General features: G+C 32.3%; 2 protein-coding genes across 2 annotated transcripts in view; one reads left to right on the top strand and one right to left on the bottom strand.

Moving 5' to 3' along the window:
• LOC134727737 (uncharacterized) overlaps nt 1-15,467 on the top strand; it is a 162,006-nt gene that overhangs the window by 136,340 nt on the left and 10,199 nt on the right. The window contains exon 26 of the mRNA XM_063592123.1: nt 14,335-14,441. Coding sequence (XP_063448193.1) covers nt 14,335-14,441 — 107 coding nt within the window. The remainder of the gene's footprint in view (nt 1-14,334; nt 14,442-15,467) is intronic.
• Nucleotides 5,695-7,888, bottom strand: LOC134681479 (uncharacterized protein KIAA1958-like). The gene is made up of 3 exons (XM_063541114.1): nt 7,764-7,888; nt 6,419-7,364; nt 5,695-5,871 (listed from the first exon to the last, which is right to left on the bottom strand). Exons 1-3 carry the CDS (start codon nt 7,872-7,874, stop codon nt 5,834-5,836), a joined length of 1,095 nt encoding a protein of 364 aa, XP_063397184.1. The 5' UTR covers nt 7,875-7,888; the 3' UTR covers nt 5,695-5,833.

Raw genomic sequence — 15,467 nt, 5'->3', positions numbered from 1 at the left:
TTGTAACCGTTGATTAGCTTGGGGTCGTAAACAAAGTCAAACTTTTCCCCAGGTAAAATTTAGTATCATATCAATTATATACGAAAATTTTTATGTGCAATCGATCTTCAAAAAAGACAGGGCGCCCTGGAAACTGTAAAAAGGGCACAGGGTGCCACTCGGAAAAGGGAGGGCGCCACGCCCTCTGAAAACGGCCTAGCTGGAACACTGAATAGTATACATGTACCCAACTTTCAAAGAATATTGTTTTAATCAAAAAGCAGATTGCTCTGAGGGATACAATTGCCATTGTTTTCATTGATAATATGTATTAGTATTATTTTCAAAAATAATTCAACTGCACATGTTAAATACTTGTAAAATGTAATTATGTAATCTGAATAGTTATTCAAGTTTTAAAATAGCCAGGGGCGGATTTAGGCGGGGGCGTGGCGGGCGTGCGCCCCCCCCCCCCCCTAAAATTTGCAAAGCATGGGTTGTCTTCCTCTTTTTTTAGTATCACACGAGACCATTCCAACAAAGTATATAAAACAGTCAGTTTAACTAGATAAGCGTGATTACGAATCAACTTACCTAAGATTTATTTAATTCTAAGTTCTATGAATATTGTATACTTCAATGGAAGGTGTCAAATGCGGAGTTGCGTTTTTTGACAAATAAAATGTTTGGCTAATATAACTATTTTGATCTGAGCGTCACTGATGAGTCTTATGTAGACACATTGACGATGTGCAAAACAAGTCTTTTTTGTGGTGTTCCTGTATTTCTTTATGTTACAACTACTCGCACATTGTCTTTCAAGGTTTAGTTAAGATATTACCCGATATTGCTATATAGATAATTTCACAAGAAGTGCGGGTGTCTTGGTTGTAGATTGGTTTGCATAGGAACACAAAATAAAAAATCAAATGTTCACATGATGATCTTCAGCTTCTGTTTTAGGGCTGCAGCTTTATAACTGTAGCTTAATAAACTCATATATGCAATATGAATTCCTTAGTGGGTTTTAGGAGATGGTTGCAGATTTTTCCAATTTGTAGGAGACCTTGCCATCACTACTCGGAGGTTCTTCATGGACCAGGGACATATTGTTTTACCTCTGTCCGTCAATCCGCCAGTCAGTCACTTGATATTTGGTACGGAGAAACCAATAGGATGCAAACAAATCTAATAAAATCGTTATTGTTTCCCCTCTGTCCGTCAATCCGCCAGTCAGTCACTTGATATTTGGTACGGAGAAACCAATAGGACACATACAAATCTAATAAAATCGTTATTGTTTCCGCTCTGTCCGTCAATCCGCCAGTCAGTCACTTGATATTTGGTACGGAGAAACCAATAGGACACATACAAATCTAATAAAATCGTTATTGTTTCCCCCCTGAAGATATTCGATTGATTAATATGAATGCAACACAAGTTTTCCCAGCAAACGTTGACATAACATCGCTATATTTTTTATATGGAGGATCAGCTTGTGAATTCCGGACTGAGTTCTGTCTCTATCCTTATTGTCTTCAGTCCGGTTTACTGGGAAATATATGGGATAGTCTCAATGAATGGAACCTAAAAGATTTCGTGTTAAATATGGCGATTGTAAGTTGTTGTTAGGGGAGGATTTATGCGGTTTCAGCTTGAAACTTTAATTTCTCCCTTGTTTTACCAAACAATAATTTGAGATATCTACATTGCACCCTCTTGAGAAAGTTTTTGAATAATTTTACCTCCAAAAATTTTTCGCCTCGCCTCGCTCCGCGAATATAAAAACTTTGCGCCCCCCCTAACTTGAAATCCTGGATCCGCCCCTGATAGCCAATCCTATATACAAGTGTACAAACAAAGCTTTCAATGTTGAGTGAAGAACTCAGAACTAAGAGTTAAATGACCACATTTGGGTTTTACTGCAATGTTCAATAATAATCTAGTGGAATAGCAGATGTTTGTCTTTACATGGAGTAATAAAGAAAATGATTTGTTATTTGATAGATACATCCTACAGCTGTAGATAGATTGCACTGATTCTCATTAAAATCATCATCTTCAGGCAATGTACTTTAACGCAAAATAAATTATTGCTGTTTTGGTTTGTTTTACTTTAAAATCTGTGACATATTTGTTTTACTTAAAAATCTGTGACATATTTGTTTTACTTTAAAATCTTAGGCATATTTGTGTTGTAATCACTAATGAGATTGTAAATGGTATTTCATTGAGACAAAATGGAACAAATTATTTATAGAGTTTTATATAAAAGAGATATATTTTTCGTGAATTGTAAACATTTAGCATTTAAAGAATGATGGAAAGCTCAACACAAAGTAATAATACAAACCCCAGCAAAAATGTCTTGAGTTTGATAGCTGCTAATGCTATCAAGACTTTTAAAAACTAATACTTATCAGAATATTTAATGGGTAATAACAGGTTCCTTTCGAGCCTAGATCTTTACAAATATTACCAGGAGCCATTTGATAGTGTGGAACCTGGTACACCTAAACATTGATCAAATATCAAGCATGGAGGCCAACAATAGAATTATGATGAGTCAAGAGACCCTTTTATTCCTCACAGCAAAGTCAATCCCTGTTTATTCATAGATATATCACTTGAAATAATGCATACGAAAACTTTTTTTGTCGTTTTTGAATACTTAATTTGATAATAGGGATAAAGTTTTATCATGATATGTTACAGTTCAAGTTTGAATTTTGTTCTGGTCTGATGATTTCATGCAAAGTTTAATATGATCCTTGGACTTAAAAAATTCACTCATATAATCAGTTTACCACAATTTTATTTGTCATGATGCTTGAAGATATTGACTTGATTTTTGTTATTTTTTTTCACCATGACAAGTTATAGATCAAGTTAGAATTTCGTTCCAATACAATGAATTTTTATAACTGTAAGGGAAATATGTATTGCCATGCAATACTCACAGAATACTAGTTAATACTGTTTTAAGTATTAATTTATTTTTGTGGGTACCAATTTTCATAGATTTAGAAAAGATTTGCAATTTCCTGGAGATTTGATTTCATGTTTTTTTTTCCAATCTCTGCATACAAAGCTATTACACAATTTGTAATTCGTAGAATATTTGAATTTGTGGCATACCTGTAACCATGAAACACATGAAAATTGTTATCCAAGGGATAATAATGAATTTAAAGTAACATTAATCATTTAAATTTTTAACTGTTGCTTTTCATACTTATTTCTTGGAACTTTTGAAAAATGTTAAGAAACTTCATGAAATAAATTAATTTTTATACGACCGCAAATTTTGAAAAAAATTTCGTCGTATATTGCTATCACGTTGGCGTCGTCGGCGTCCGTATACTTTTAGTTTTCGCACTCTAACTTTAGTAAAAGTGAATAGAAATCTATGAAATTTTAATACAAGGTATATGACCATAAAAGGAAGGTTGGTATTGATTTTGGGAGTTTTGGTCCCAACATTTTAGGAATTAGGGGCCAAAAAGGGACCAAATAAGCATTTTCTTGGTTTTCGCACTATAACTTTAGTTTAAGTTAATAGAAATCTATGAAATTTTGAAACAAGGTTTATGACCACAAAAGAAAGGTTGGGATTGATTTTGGGAGTTTTGGTTTCAACAGTTTAGGAATTAGGGGCGAAAAAAGGGCCCAAAAAAGCATTATTCTTGGTTTTCGCACAATAACTTTGGTTTAAGTAAATTGAAATCAATGAAATTTAAACACAATGTTTATGACCACAAAAGGAAGGTTGGTATTGATTTTGGGAGTTTAGGTCCCAACAGTTTAGGAATTAGGGGCCAAAAAGGGACCCAAATAAGCATTTTTCTTGGTTTTCGCACCATAACGTTAGTATAAGTAAATAGAAATCTATGAAATTTAAACACAAGGTTTATGACCATAAAAGGAAGGTTGGTATTGATTTTGGGAGTTTTGGTCCCAACAGTTTATGAAAAAGGGGCCCAAAGGGTCCAAAATTAAACTTTGTTTGATTTCATCAAAATTGAATAATTGGGGTTCTTTGATTAGCCGAATCTAACTGTGTATGTAGATTCTTAACTTTTAGTTATGTTTTCAAATTGGTCTACATTAAGGTCCAAAGGGTCCAAAATTAAACTTAGTTTGATTTTGACAAAAAATGAATCGGTTGGGTTCTTTGATATGTTGAATCTAAAAATGTACTTAGAGTCCTGATTATTGGCCCAGTTTTCAAGTTGGTCCAAATCTGGGTCCAAAATTATACATTATTTGATTTCATCAAAAATTGAATAAATGGGGTTCGTTGATATGCCAAATCTAACTGTGTATGTACATTCTTCATTTTTGGTCTCGTTTTTAAATTGGCCTACATTAAGGTCCAAAGGGTCCATAATTAAACTAAGTTTGATTTAAACAAAAATTAAATTCTTAGCCTCTTTGATATGCTGAATCTAAACATGTACTTAGATTTTTGATTATGGGCCCAGTTTTCAAGTTGGTCCAAATCAGGATCTAAAATTATTATATTAAGTATTGTGCAATAGCAAGTCTTTTCAATTGCACAGTATTGTGCAATGGCAAGAAATATCTAATTTCACAATATTATGAAATAGCAATTTTTTTTTTAATTCGAGTTATCTTTCTTTGTCCAGAATAGTAAGCAAGAAATATCTTATTGCAAGATTTTTTTTTAATTGGAGTTATCTTTCTTTGTCCAGAATCAACTTAAATCTTTGTTTTATACAATATACAATGTATATTCACTTTTTACTACCAACTGATAAATTTAAATGATCTTTACCATTCAGTGATAACAAGCAGTTTTTTTTACATCTTAATATTTTATGATGTATTTAAATGAGTAGTTATTGTTGCAAACTCCATTAGAATATTTTAGTTGAGATTAGTTTTGGAATAAGGGAAAGGGGGTAGTGATTAAAAAATTGGGTTCAATTTTTCTCATTTGAAATTTCATAAATAAAAAGAAAATTTCTTCAAACATTTCTTTGAGAGGATTAATATTCAACAGCATAGTGAATTGCTCTAAGAGAAAACAAAAATTTTAAGTTCATTAGAACACACTCATTCTGTGTCAGAAACCTATGCTGTGTCAACTATTTAATCACAATCCAAATTTAGAGCTGAATCCAGCTTAAATGTTGTGTCCATACTTGCCCCAACCGTTCAGGGTTCAACCTCTGCGGTCGTATAAAGCTACGCCCTGCGGAGCATCTGGTTTCAAAATAGAACCGATTTTTTTTTACAAATTTTCTTTGTACTTTTGAAACATAAACCTAAAATTGATCATTACATATTAAAATGAAATTTAGTTCAAATGCAGAGCTTAGTTAGTGAAAGTTGAAGTTGCAATTTGAAAATTGAACAACCCCTTTAGTATTTGTAACGTCTTTAAGCATTTCTGGTGTGGTCCGTTGACGTTTCATCGGTGGTGTGGCTAACACACTCGTATTTTCAGTAGTCGGTTCATCACTAGAATTTTCCTCGAAAAAGATACTTCTGCAGTTTCGGTGGCATCTCGAGGAGGATTAAGCACATTTGAAACCTTTTTCTGTATTGTTTCATTTGAAGTTTTTTAGGTTCGGACAGCATTTGATCTGTGCCCCGTTCTACCCATTATCTCCTGTTCCTCGATCCCTGCTTGGTATAGTTGAGTCGCACATGTACGCTTACCTGAATGATTTGAAAAGTTGCCCTGAATACCACCTTTCTGACAAATTTCCTTCATGAAAAGGTCCAATTTGTTAATGCCAACAGCCTGCTTTCTATATCTAATAGTTTGCTCAGAATTTCCCTCGAGTGGTTTACGGTAAAAGATGCCATCATTACCGAGCGCCTCTTAATATTTCTGAAAATGTGTAGCAATGCACCGAGGACCTACAATGGTAATAGAAAAGTTAATGAAGTTTGCAGATAGATGATTTAAATATAAAACAAGATGAAAATATCTCGTCCATTAAATATTTGACTTTATATTTACGGCAAATTATTAAAAATTAAACTAAAATATAATATACACAAATACACAATATTCTTAGGAATATTACTTGCTTATAGTTACATATTAAATAATAAAGCAACATGAAATTAACAAATAAAACTTATCATGCACAGAACATGTGAAAACTGGTACAATCTATTTAATCCTGTTTTGTAATGGTTGAAAATCACATTTAACAGTATATTTAACATACTGTTAAAAGTACTGACAATGCAATCAAATATGGCTATTCAGCTGACTATATATGCGGTTTGGGTTTTGCTCATTGCTGAAGATGGAACGGGGACCTACAGTTGCTAACTTCTATATACAAGTTATTTGGTCTGTGGTTGAGTTTTCTCATTGGCAATTATACAGCATATTCTTACTTATATAAATGTATAACATAAAGAACCATTTAGAAATTACAAATACATGTCTTACCTTCTTCGGAGTAATGTTTGATATCCTTGTTATCCAGACTAAGATGGGATAAACCTCCTTTGAAAGTTTTTGTACTCCTCCCTATGAAGCGCACATACTTTCCAGTTTGGTCGGTCCCAATTTCAAATTGGGAACAGTCTAGATTACGGTGTTCATCTCGTCCTCGCAAACCAAAAAGTTTGCATGCATAGAAAAAAGCAGTATGCTGGAGCGATACAGAATTCGTCATTCCAAAAAACCCCTTTTGCCACAAATTTTCTTCATCTTGTAGACTGAGAGGATCAGCTCTTTTAACTTTTGTTCCGAACCCTTTTGATAACAATTCTTTCATCCGAGAATCAAGGACGCGTCTGAAAGTAACAAATCTCAAGTCTTTTTCGTCAAGAAAGTTCTTATCATTCACGTTCATGTCCTTGCAATAGCGCAATAATCCACATATTATGCTATAGAGTGACTTGGGGGGATATTCCTCGCCTTTCTTATTACGCACTTCAATCACGAAACGTTGTAGCCAGTGGTTCATTTCGGCAGCTTCGAGCATATGTATGTCAGCAATACTATCGCCATGTTTAGATCTTGCGATTCTCCATTCATTAAAAACACCAATAGACCACTTTGTATTCTTTTTCGTGTTCGCGTTTGCTTGAGACGATATCAGCTTTTCTATATCCTCATCTGAAACTGGTGCAGTGAAACGCACCGGTTCGACATCCTCATCTAAAACGGGTGTGGTAAAACGCACCGGTTCGACATCCTCATCTTTTAAGTCGGTTAGCAAGAAATCTCCTAGCTCAAATGTTCCCAAGTGGTAGTAATCCACAGCCTGTGATACACTCATGTTATAAAATGGTTCCATATTTGAATGAATTTGCGACAGTCTAATATTCTCCTCTATTGTTTCCGACGCATTGGCTAACGACATGTCTTCCTCGACTTCTTGAAGAACCTGCAAAATAGTAAAAATCGTTTCAAGAGAATGAAATAATTATATTTCCAAAAAAAAGGTCCAATCTGGGGCATATAAATGACATCACATCACAGTAAAAATTTACCGATTCACGATTAGAAGCACATGCATTTTGAACATTAACTTCCCTTTTTGGGGCCCCAAGGTAAAAAACAAATATTTTCGCTTGGGGATCTTGTAGATAGTAGAAAAAGGCATGGTATCGACTGATTATTAATTTTTAGGACTTGGTATCAGTTTAGTATTGTAGTAAATTGTACATATGGAAAAATAAAAACATTTTTTTTTAACATTTTGGCAAAAAAAGGGGGGTCCGTGCCTCAATATGACAATAATTAGCGTAAATCATTTTATTTCAATTTAAAAAATAATACACACCTGAGAGAGAACCAAATCATCCGTATCTACATTTTCAATTTCAAGCCAATCTGGTAGAGACTCTAAGGGTAGAGAGAATGCGTCTGCCATCATCGCTTCCTTCAGAATCATGCGCTTTGATAGATTTTCGCGCCAAACGTGATTTTTCATGGGCTGTCATGGGCGTGTCATTCATGTCACAAATCATTTATAGCAACGCCTTCCTCGTTAGCCAAATAAACTTCTCACGCTACGCGTTCGAAAGTTTATTTGTCTAACTCGGAATACTATGCTATAAATATAACATGGAATAACAAAATTGCATTACAAATTGTGTAACTGGTCAAATAAACACGAACGTAAGCTGTTACAGAACGTGTATGTATATTTATACATTAAAATAACTATTCGAAAAGAATACAAAGTAAGTTATGTATTAATTTGAGGATGACATAATCGACATTTGTGCCAATGAAAACAACATGCAGAAGATCTTATTACAAAATTAATAAGATAACCTTCATTAATAATTTAAAGGTACGATGAGTTTACACGGATCACAAATATATTAGTTCAAATATAAAGCCCTTCTTTCCTTATTTTCAAAAAACTTTGTTATCTGCACATTAAACGCACCATATCTTCGTAAAACCAGACAAAATGAATTAAAAAAAAGACTTGATTTTTAGCTTTTTGTTGGTAGATAATATGTTTATTTATTCACTAGACAGATAACTAGAAATAACAGAGTTCCATTCTTAATTGCATCAGGTTTGTCAAGTTTCGCAAACAACTTTCAAACTTTTAGGACTCAAACTAGCATTTTTACTCAAACTAGCAGATTTTTTGTAAAAGGTTATTTATTCTTCCCAATGAAGGAATATATTTGCATTGATTTAAAATGTAAAAAGGCTATATTTTGGGAGATTTATCTTCAATTAGTATTAAAGCTACACCAATGTGAATCTAATTCTAAGGATTTTCCCGTTCCTGTTATGAAAACATTGACCTTTCCACATATACAAAAAACGAACGCATGCCGCTCTAAAAATAAGTTTCTACTTGAATTTTCTCACATAGACACTTTACCATTGCATATAATTGTCACATCCAGAGCAAACGAACATGTGGTAAATAAAAGGTAAACAACCGAGATGATCATATGCACATGATGCTGTTGTGTTAGCTTATTGCCGTAGACAAGTAGTCATGAAATACATAGTAATCTAATATGCTTCTCGTGTTACAATTGAAGACCTTTTCTGGGATTTAAAAGTTAAAAGAAAAGTTCGATGACAACAACTACCTTAAACCTTTATTATTGTGTTGATAGTCATAGACCTATCTATAGTTGATGAAATGAATTGTAAATTCACATGAACTTTTAAAACATCACGGAAATATTTGATTTGATTATTATAAATCCTCATGTCTCCCTGTTAGTCGTTTGCCAGCAGAACTCTTCGTTATTTAAAGGAAATTGAAAGAGTACCATCGAGACCAAGATAATGGTATTTAGAGGTTATTGATGTGTAAACCGGGGCGGTTAACTCACAAACTGATATGTCAAGTTTGTGAGTTAGAGACCCGATTTACACATCAATAACCTCTAGAAGAAATGTGTTTAATCTTTATAATTCTTCAGCAAAACAAACGCGATTATTAATTTACAGTATTATTTTGATGGCTACTATATGTACCATCAGAAGTACAATGGCATGTCCTAACTAAGGAGTACGCCGCCATCTTGACTTTCTTAAAAACTTAAATGTTCGATAAATGCAACAGAATCTAAAATGAACTAGCACCTACCTCAAAAACTTCATTTTAATTAGATACTATCCGAATTTGAAGAGCACAAGTAACGTAATAATCTTCCATCTGAAAGTTTTCAATCGTATGACGTCGTGTTTTGCCATGACGTAAATTCGCCAGATCATTCGTGAAATTTCCCAGAATTTTATTTAAATTTTATTTTATACTTTTTCGAAGCTTTAGTGCATTTAATTTATTTCTTTTTTGGGGGTTATATATGCATAAGAATAGAAACAACTGTTATGTAATTGTTTTAAAATCTCAACTTGCTGAAAATCCCAGTATCCCACAAGAATGTGTATCGCGCATGAATAGATTACAAAAGTAGTTTCGGAAGTATGGTTTATCGAGGTGTAAACCAAGAGAAAAATTCTACTTGACCAATCCAATTCAAGTATTTATAGATATGCAAAGGATATAAGAATTATAGCAATATAACGATATTGCTCAAGATGTTGTTTTTGTACAAAGCAAATAATGTTCACCTCACTTATTGTTTTGATTCTAGATATGGATGAATAGTTATAACTAGATGTCAAGTAGCAAATGAGCAATCAATATCATATAATGAAAACTACTTCTATTGAATGATCTTTTATGCATATTTGTTTGATACATACACATATTTTAATTTTCATTAACCTAACTTACATAATTCCTCGTGTAAAAGCCTAGAATATCTTCCATTAAAGCGTAACTCTATAGACGAGTGTCATGAACAAATATATGATATGCATAACAAATATGTTTCATAAACTACAAAATGAAGATGGCAGTGGTTGCTATGCTTCCGAAATATAGATATAAAGATATTCAAACAAAAGAGTTTGCAGACAAAGCTAAACGAAAAATTCAAACAAATTAAACTAAACCACATTCAGACAAGAAAGTCTGATATAGTGAACCATCAATAAATCAAACAATATGCATTATAGCTTATCATGTCTTTTATTTCGAAGAAGTTACCTAGTTATTACACTCCAAATCAGTAAAAGTCTGAAATGGCCTATATCTGTACTCGACTGTACTGATTTTACTCGACCAGTCTGAATTAGTCTGAAATTTACTTGATAATACTTGACTATAGTCTGAACCATAATAGTCTTAACTTGTACTTGGCCAGTGCCCGATCTAGTCTGAACCATGCTCGACCTAGTCTGAACCATACTCGACCTAGTCTGAACCATACTCGACCTAGTCTAAACCATACTCGACAAAGTCGTAACCAAACTAGAACTTTCTTTTGTATCTATTTATTGTATTTCATCAATATAGGAACTGTTTTCACAGCTTGTCCTCATGTTTAGAAATTTTAACAATAATTTGAAATTAAAAATGTATTCAACAAAAATGTTTTTTGTTATATTTCAGATATGTTTTATGGTTACGTGACAATTTTCATCATTTAAACTTAAAACCATGAAAACCTAGTATAGATTTATGCTATCAGTTGAATTTAGTCAATAATGGAGTGAACTATTTTTTTAATAAGATATATATAAAATAGTATATAAAGCAACTTAATAAATAAAAACATCACACACTTGTTGTTATTAAAACCAAGAATCTAATATAATTATGATAATAGAACTTCCATAGCAATCTTTGATAACCTTTTAAAAAAGGAAACGTGTTCCAAAATTGCAGTAAAAATTTATTTATTTCAATCAAATTTAAATATTTTTTGTCAAAATTAAAGACATGGCATTACCTCAGTACAAGTTTGTTTAACAGGTACAATAAATTAAAGCCGTATTTTTCTTAAACTCGTGTATTACCTATCAAGGGAATTCAAAAAGGCCTTGCGATTTAAGTTTATCAGAATGTTGCAATTTTGGATGAATGTTATTTAGAATTCAATACTCTTTGACCAGGTGTGATCGGTTAAATGAATTTGCCCCAAGCAGGTAGTATGAATTTATACTTCACCACTAATCAGAAGAATAATTTATAAATTTCTTTAAATTTCTATTCTTCTTTCAATTTGATATATATTATATATACTATGTCCCAAACTATAATAATAGATATATTTCTAATATGAGGTAAAACAATTTAAGTGATTTTGCTGGCTGTTTTTGCCTCATTAAAAGATAATTATATAACTATTGTATGTAACCATGAAACCTACGTAGTTTTTATTTAAGAATTTAGGAAAATTGAATTAAATAAAAACACACACATGCCAAATAAGAAGCACCTTAATAAGGTTTTATCACCCTCATTATAGGTGTGGTTTTTAGGTAAAAGAAAATCTGTGTTTTTTGATAAATCTCTTAAATTTTAAAACTAATATAACTTAATTTTTATATCAGATAATTTTTATTTATATAACTTTTTCTAATTGATAAATCGGAGACTCATGTAAGGATGTTAAAATCTGTATTTATATATATATATATATATTTATTGTAGTGTGGCTGTATTCATTTCAGTTGAAAAGAAATTTATTTAAACAGTTAAAATTTAAAAAAAAAGTAGAGGCTATTTTAGTCAAGTATGGTTCAGACTGGTCGACTATTGTTCAGAACTTTGGTCGACTTTGGTAAAGACTGAAAAATATAGGTCAAGTACAGGTCGAGAACGGGTTAAGATTATTTCAGACTGGTCGAGTAATAGTTCAGACTATTTGCAATGGCAAAGATATGGGTACAAATCAGGACAGTCGAGTTTGGTTAAGACTGGGGTCGAGTAATGTCGAGTAATATTCAGACCAAAAAAAAAATCATTTTAAAGAAAACAAATTAAGACAAATAAATTTGCATGCCCACCCCATATTTTTGGGAGCATTTGTTTGAAGAACTAGACATCATATTAGTGTAGCCTTCCCATTTTGTTAGGAAACAAGACATGTTTTTTTGTATCATTTCTCAAGGAAAAATTACATTACTTCTTGTATATCAATTTATGACTATTCCGATAAGTATTTTTTTTTCTTCTCAAAAATGTGTATTTTCAATGTATCATCTTTACAAAAACTGACCATTTTTGCAAAGCCTTTAATAAAGCTCAATGACGCAAACTTATTATCATACTTTTTCTTAAAATAGACCCTAAATTGATTGGGCAGACTAATACCATTATTGGTTTATATGTATTGAATACGTTTCATTTGATGTTTTTGAAAGACGTTATTTATGTGTGACTGAAAAATATGCCAAAAGAATTTAGACTGCTTTTATATACATTGCAATTAAAAGTTTACCAAAGTTATAAATCAACACACCAAACTCTGGTAATAAAAAATATATATATTGGTTGTTTTGGTAACAGATTAAAAGGTGCCAATATATAAATTAATTCATGGAATATGAAAATACTAGATAGCCATCGCATATAAATTTCAGGTGTCTAATTGTATAATGAACATGTTGGAGGAATATACGTTATATTTAATTTGTCAATTTATTTCCAAGATAAAATTCAGAATGAAAATGGGAACTGTGTCAAAGAGGCAACAACCCGAACAAAGAGCAGAGAACAGCCGAAGCCATCAACGGGTCTTCATCACTTCAATAAAATCCCCCACCTGGATGCGGGCTACAGCTGGCTCCTTAAAAAAAATATATACCAGTTCATTAAAAATCACATTAAACTCCAAAACATATATATGAACTAATATTAGAAAGCATACAACACTAACAGAGTTGCAAAAATGCGTTGCGGTTAAACATATTTTGTGAGATATCAACCCTCTCGCTATACCTTTAACCGATGTAGAATAAACAAACATACATCAATACGCACATGCAAACTTAGTTTCAATTTAGTTCGAGTCCCATGTCAGAGTAGGGTACAAATAAGCAAAGCAAAGCAAAATGACAATGATACATAAAGTAACAAAGGACTACAAGCAGTTACTGGCATGCTAGCTCCAGACCTCAATTAAACTGTGTGAAAGATTATGTCTTCATCATATGAACATCAAACTTGCGATCCATCACATGGGTTTTTTCTCAGAAAGTGCTCATAGGTACTATCTTCTTGAAATGTTCACAGAATGTTATTCATGATAGTTGGACAAACAACTAAAAGAATGTATTTCCTCATCTGGGCTCATTTAAGATCATGGTCATATTTATGACGCATGAAGTTGACATTGAAAATACAAAATTTAAAATAATAAGGTGTCGTATATTTGCCAATTATCACCAACTCTCAAGATGACGTTAATATAAGCAACATAGATCATACTATGTAGTACGAACTTTAACAATGCAAAAAAACAATCCGTATAGTAAACTATAAAGAATACCAGACATAATAACATGCAGAAAAAATCAAATCTTGATGTTTCGTTGTTTTGTTTCATAAATCGTACATACATGCTTTAAGATGTGGCAATAACCTTGCTGTTCGTAAAGATGTTACGAAAACACGTGGTAATTGACCTCGTTATTATCGTTTTAATATTGAAAACAAATGAAAAAGTCCTTTCTCCTAAAAGAATGTTCCGGAACCAGTGCATGACGAACACCATGTTTTATCGAGCATCAATTGTATAGTTTTATTGTTTATATTCACCCCAAATTTACCAAGTTTTAGATTAGTCTTTTGTATCACATATCAAATGTTTTCGTTCATTGCGTGTTTATTTGTGGTCCATTATAGATTTCTCTTCGCTGTGAGCCTAGTCTCTGTGTTGAAGACCGTACCTTGACTTATAATGGTTTATTTTTATAAATTGTGACTTGGATGGAGAGTAGTCTCATTGGCACTCATACCACATCTTCCTATATCTATTATATTAATTTTAGTGTTCATGTTTTTGTTCTAGCTATTGTGAGGCATTGGGTCAATTCAATACTCACCTACTGTGTTGATGATAGTGATGTTATGCCTATGATCTTGTTCGTTGCAACCCATAGCGACCTGCTTCCGGAGGTAAGCATTGTTTGTGAACATGTAGTAATCAGTTATTGTTACCGAATTAATTTTTTTACAAAGAAAAAAGATACACTCACAAATACCTTAATGTATTTTCTAAAAAAAAATCATTTTAAAAGCAGTACATAATTGGTGGTTAAAAAACTGCTGATGATTACGTTTCATGTTTTGCATCACTTATGTCGTTGCTCAAACGTTATACGCTGTGCTCTTTATAAACTAGAATTAAGTATGTCACATTCACTTTGTTCGTTTTTTTGTTCATCCTTTAATTCAACTAATATTTCTATAATGTCTTCCTAATGTACTATAGATCATACCTCTTTTTAAGTCAGCTGCTTCATTGTGGTGAGAAGTATAATGAGCGTATTTGTGGATCCGTAGGTCACCTTCTTCCTGTTTGCCGATATTGGAAGGTTTCAAATTGTAGAATCAATTTAGAATTTGTCATGACAATTTTCTCAGCTATTTCTAATGAACAGAATGACTTAATATCTAGTCCACTAGTTTGTAGCATAGATTACCTTAGCCGTATTTGGCACAACTTTTTGGAATTTTGGATCCTTAATGCTCTTTAACTTTGTACTTATTTGGCTTTATAAATATTTTGATATGAGCGTCACTGATGAATCTTATGTAGACGAAACGCGCGTCTGGCGTACTAAATTATAATACTGGTACCTTTGATAACTATTGTAGTGATAAATTCTACTTAAATTAATATTCAGGTCAGTAAGTTGGTTTGTCGATACTTTGAAATGCAATCGTTTGTATGCTAAGTACATGTACGATGCAATCTTGTTGATAATAGAAAAGTAAACAGTCTTCATTTACTATTTATAGCAGCATTGTGAAAGTCCTCATATGAATATAAATGTTGGCTGGTCTGTCGCAGCTTCTGTATTATATTCTATTACTTATAAACGATTTGACAAATTGATTATTGATAAATTCCTTCTTAACATGCATCCGCCAGGATCTTTCTCAGTACAAATAAGTTATCACTTCACGTTTCCCTTTAGT

Source organism: Mytilus trossulus, chromosome 8, assembly GCF_036588685.1.
Source record: "Mytilus trossulus isolate FHL-02 chromosome 8, PNRI_Mtr1.1.1.hap1, whole genome shotgun sequence".
Taxonomy (NCBI): Eukaryota; Metazoa; Mollusca; class Bivalvia; order Mytilida; family Mytilidae; genus Mytilus; species Mytilus trossulus.
Note: the sequence above shows the minus strand (reverse complement) of the source record. Positions and strands in the feature narration are given on the sequence as shown.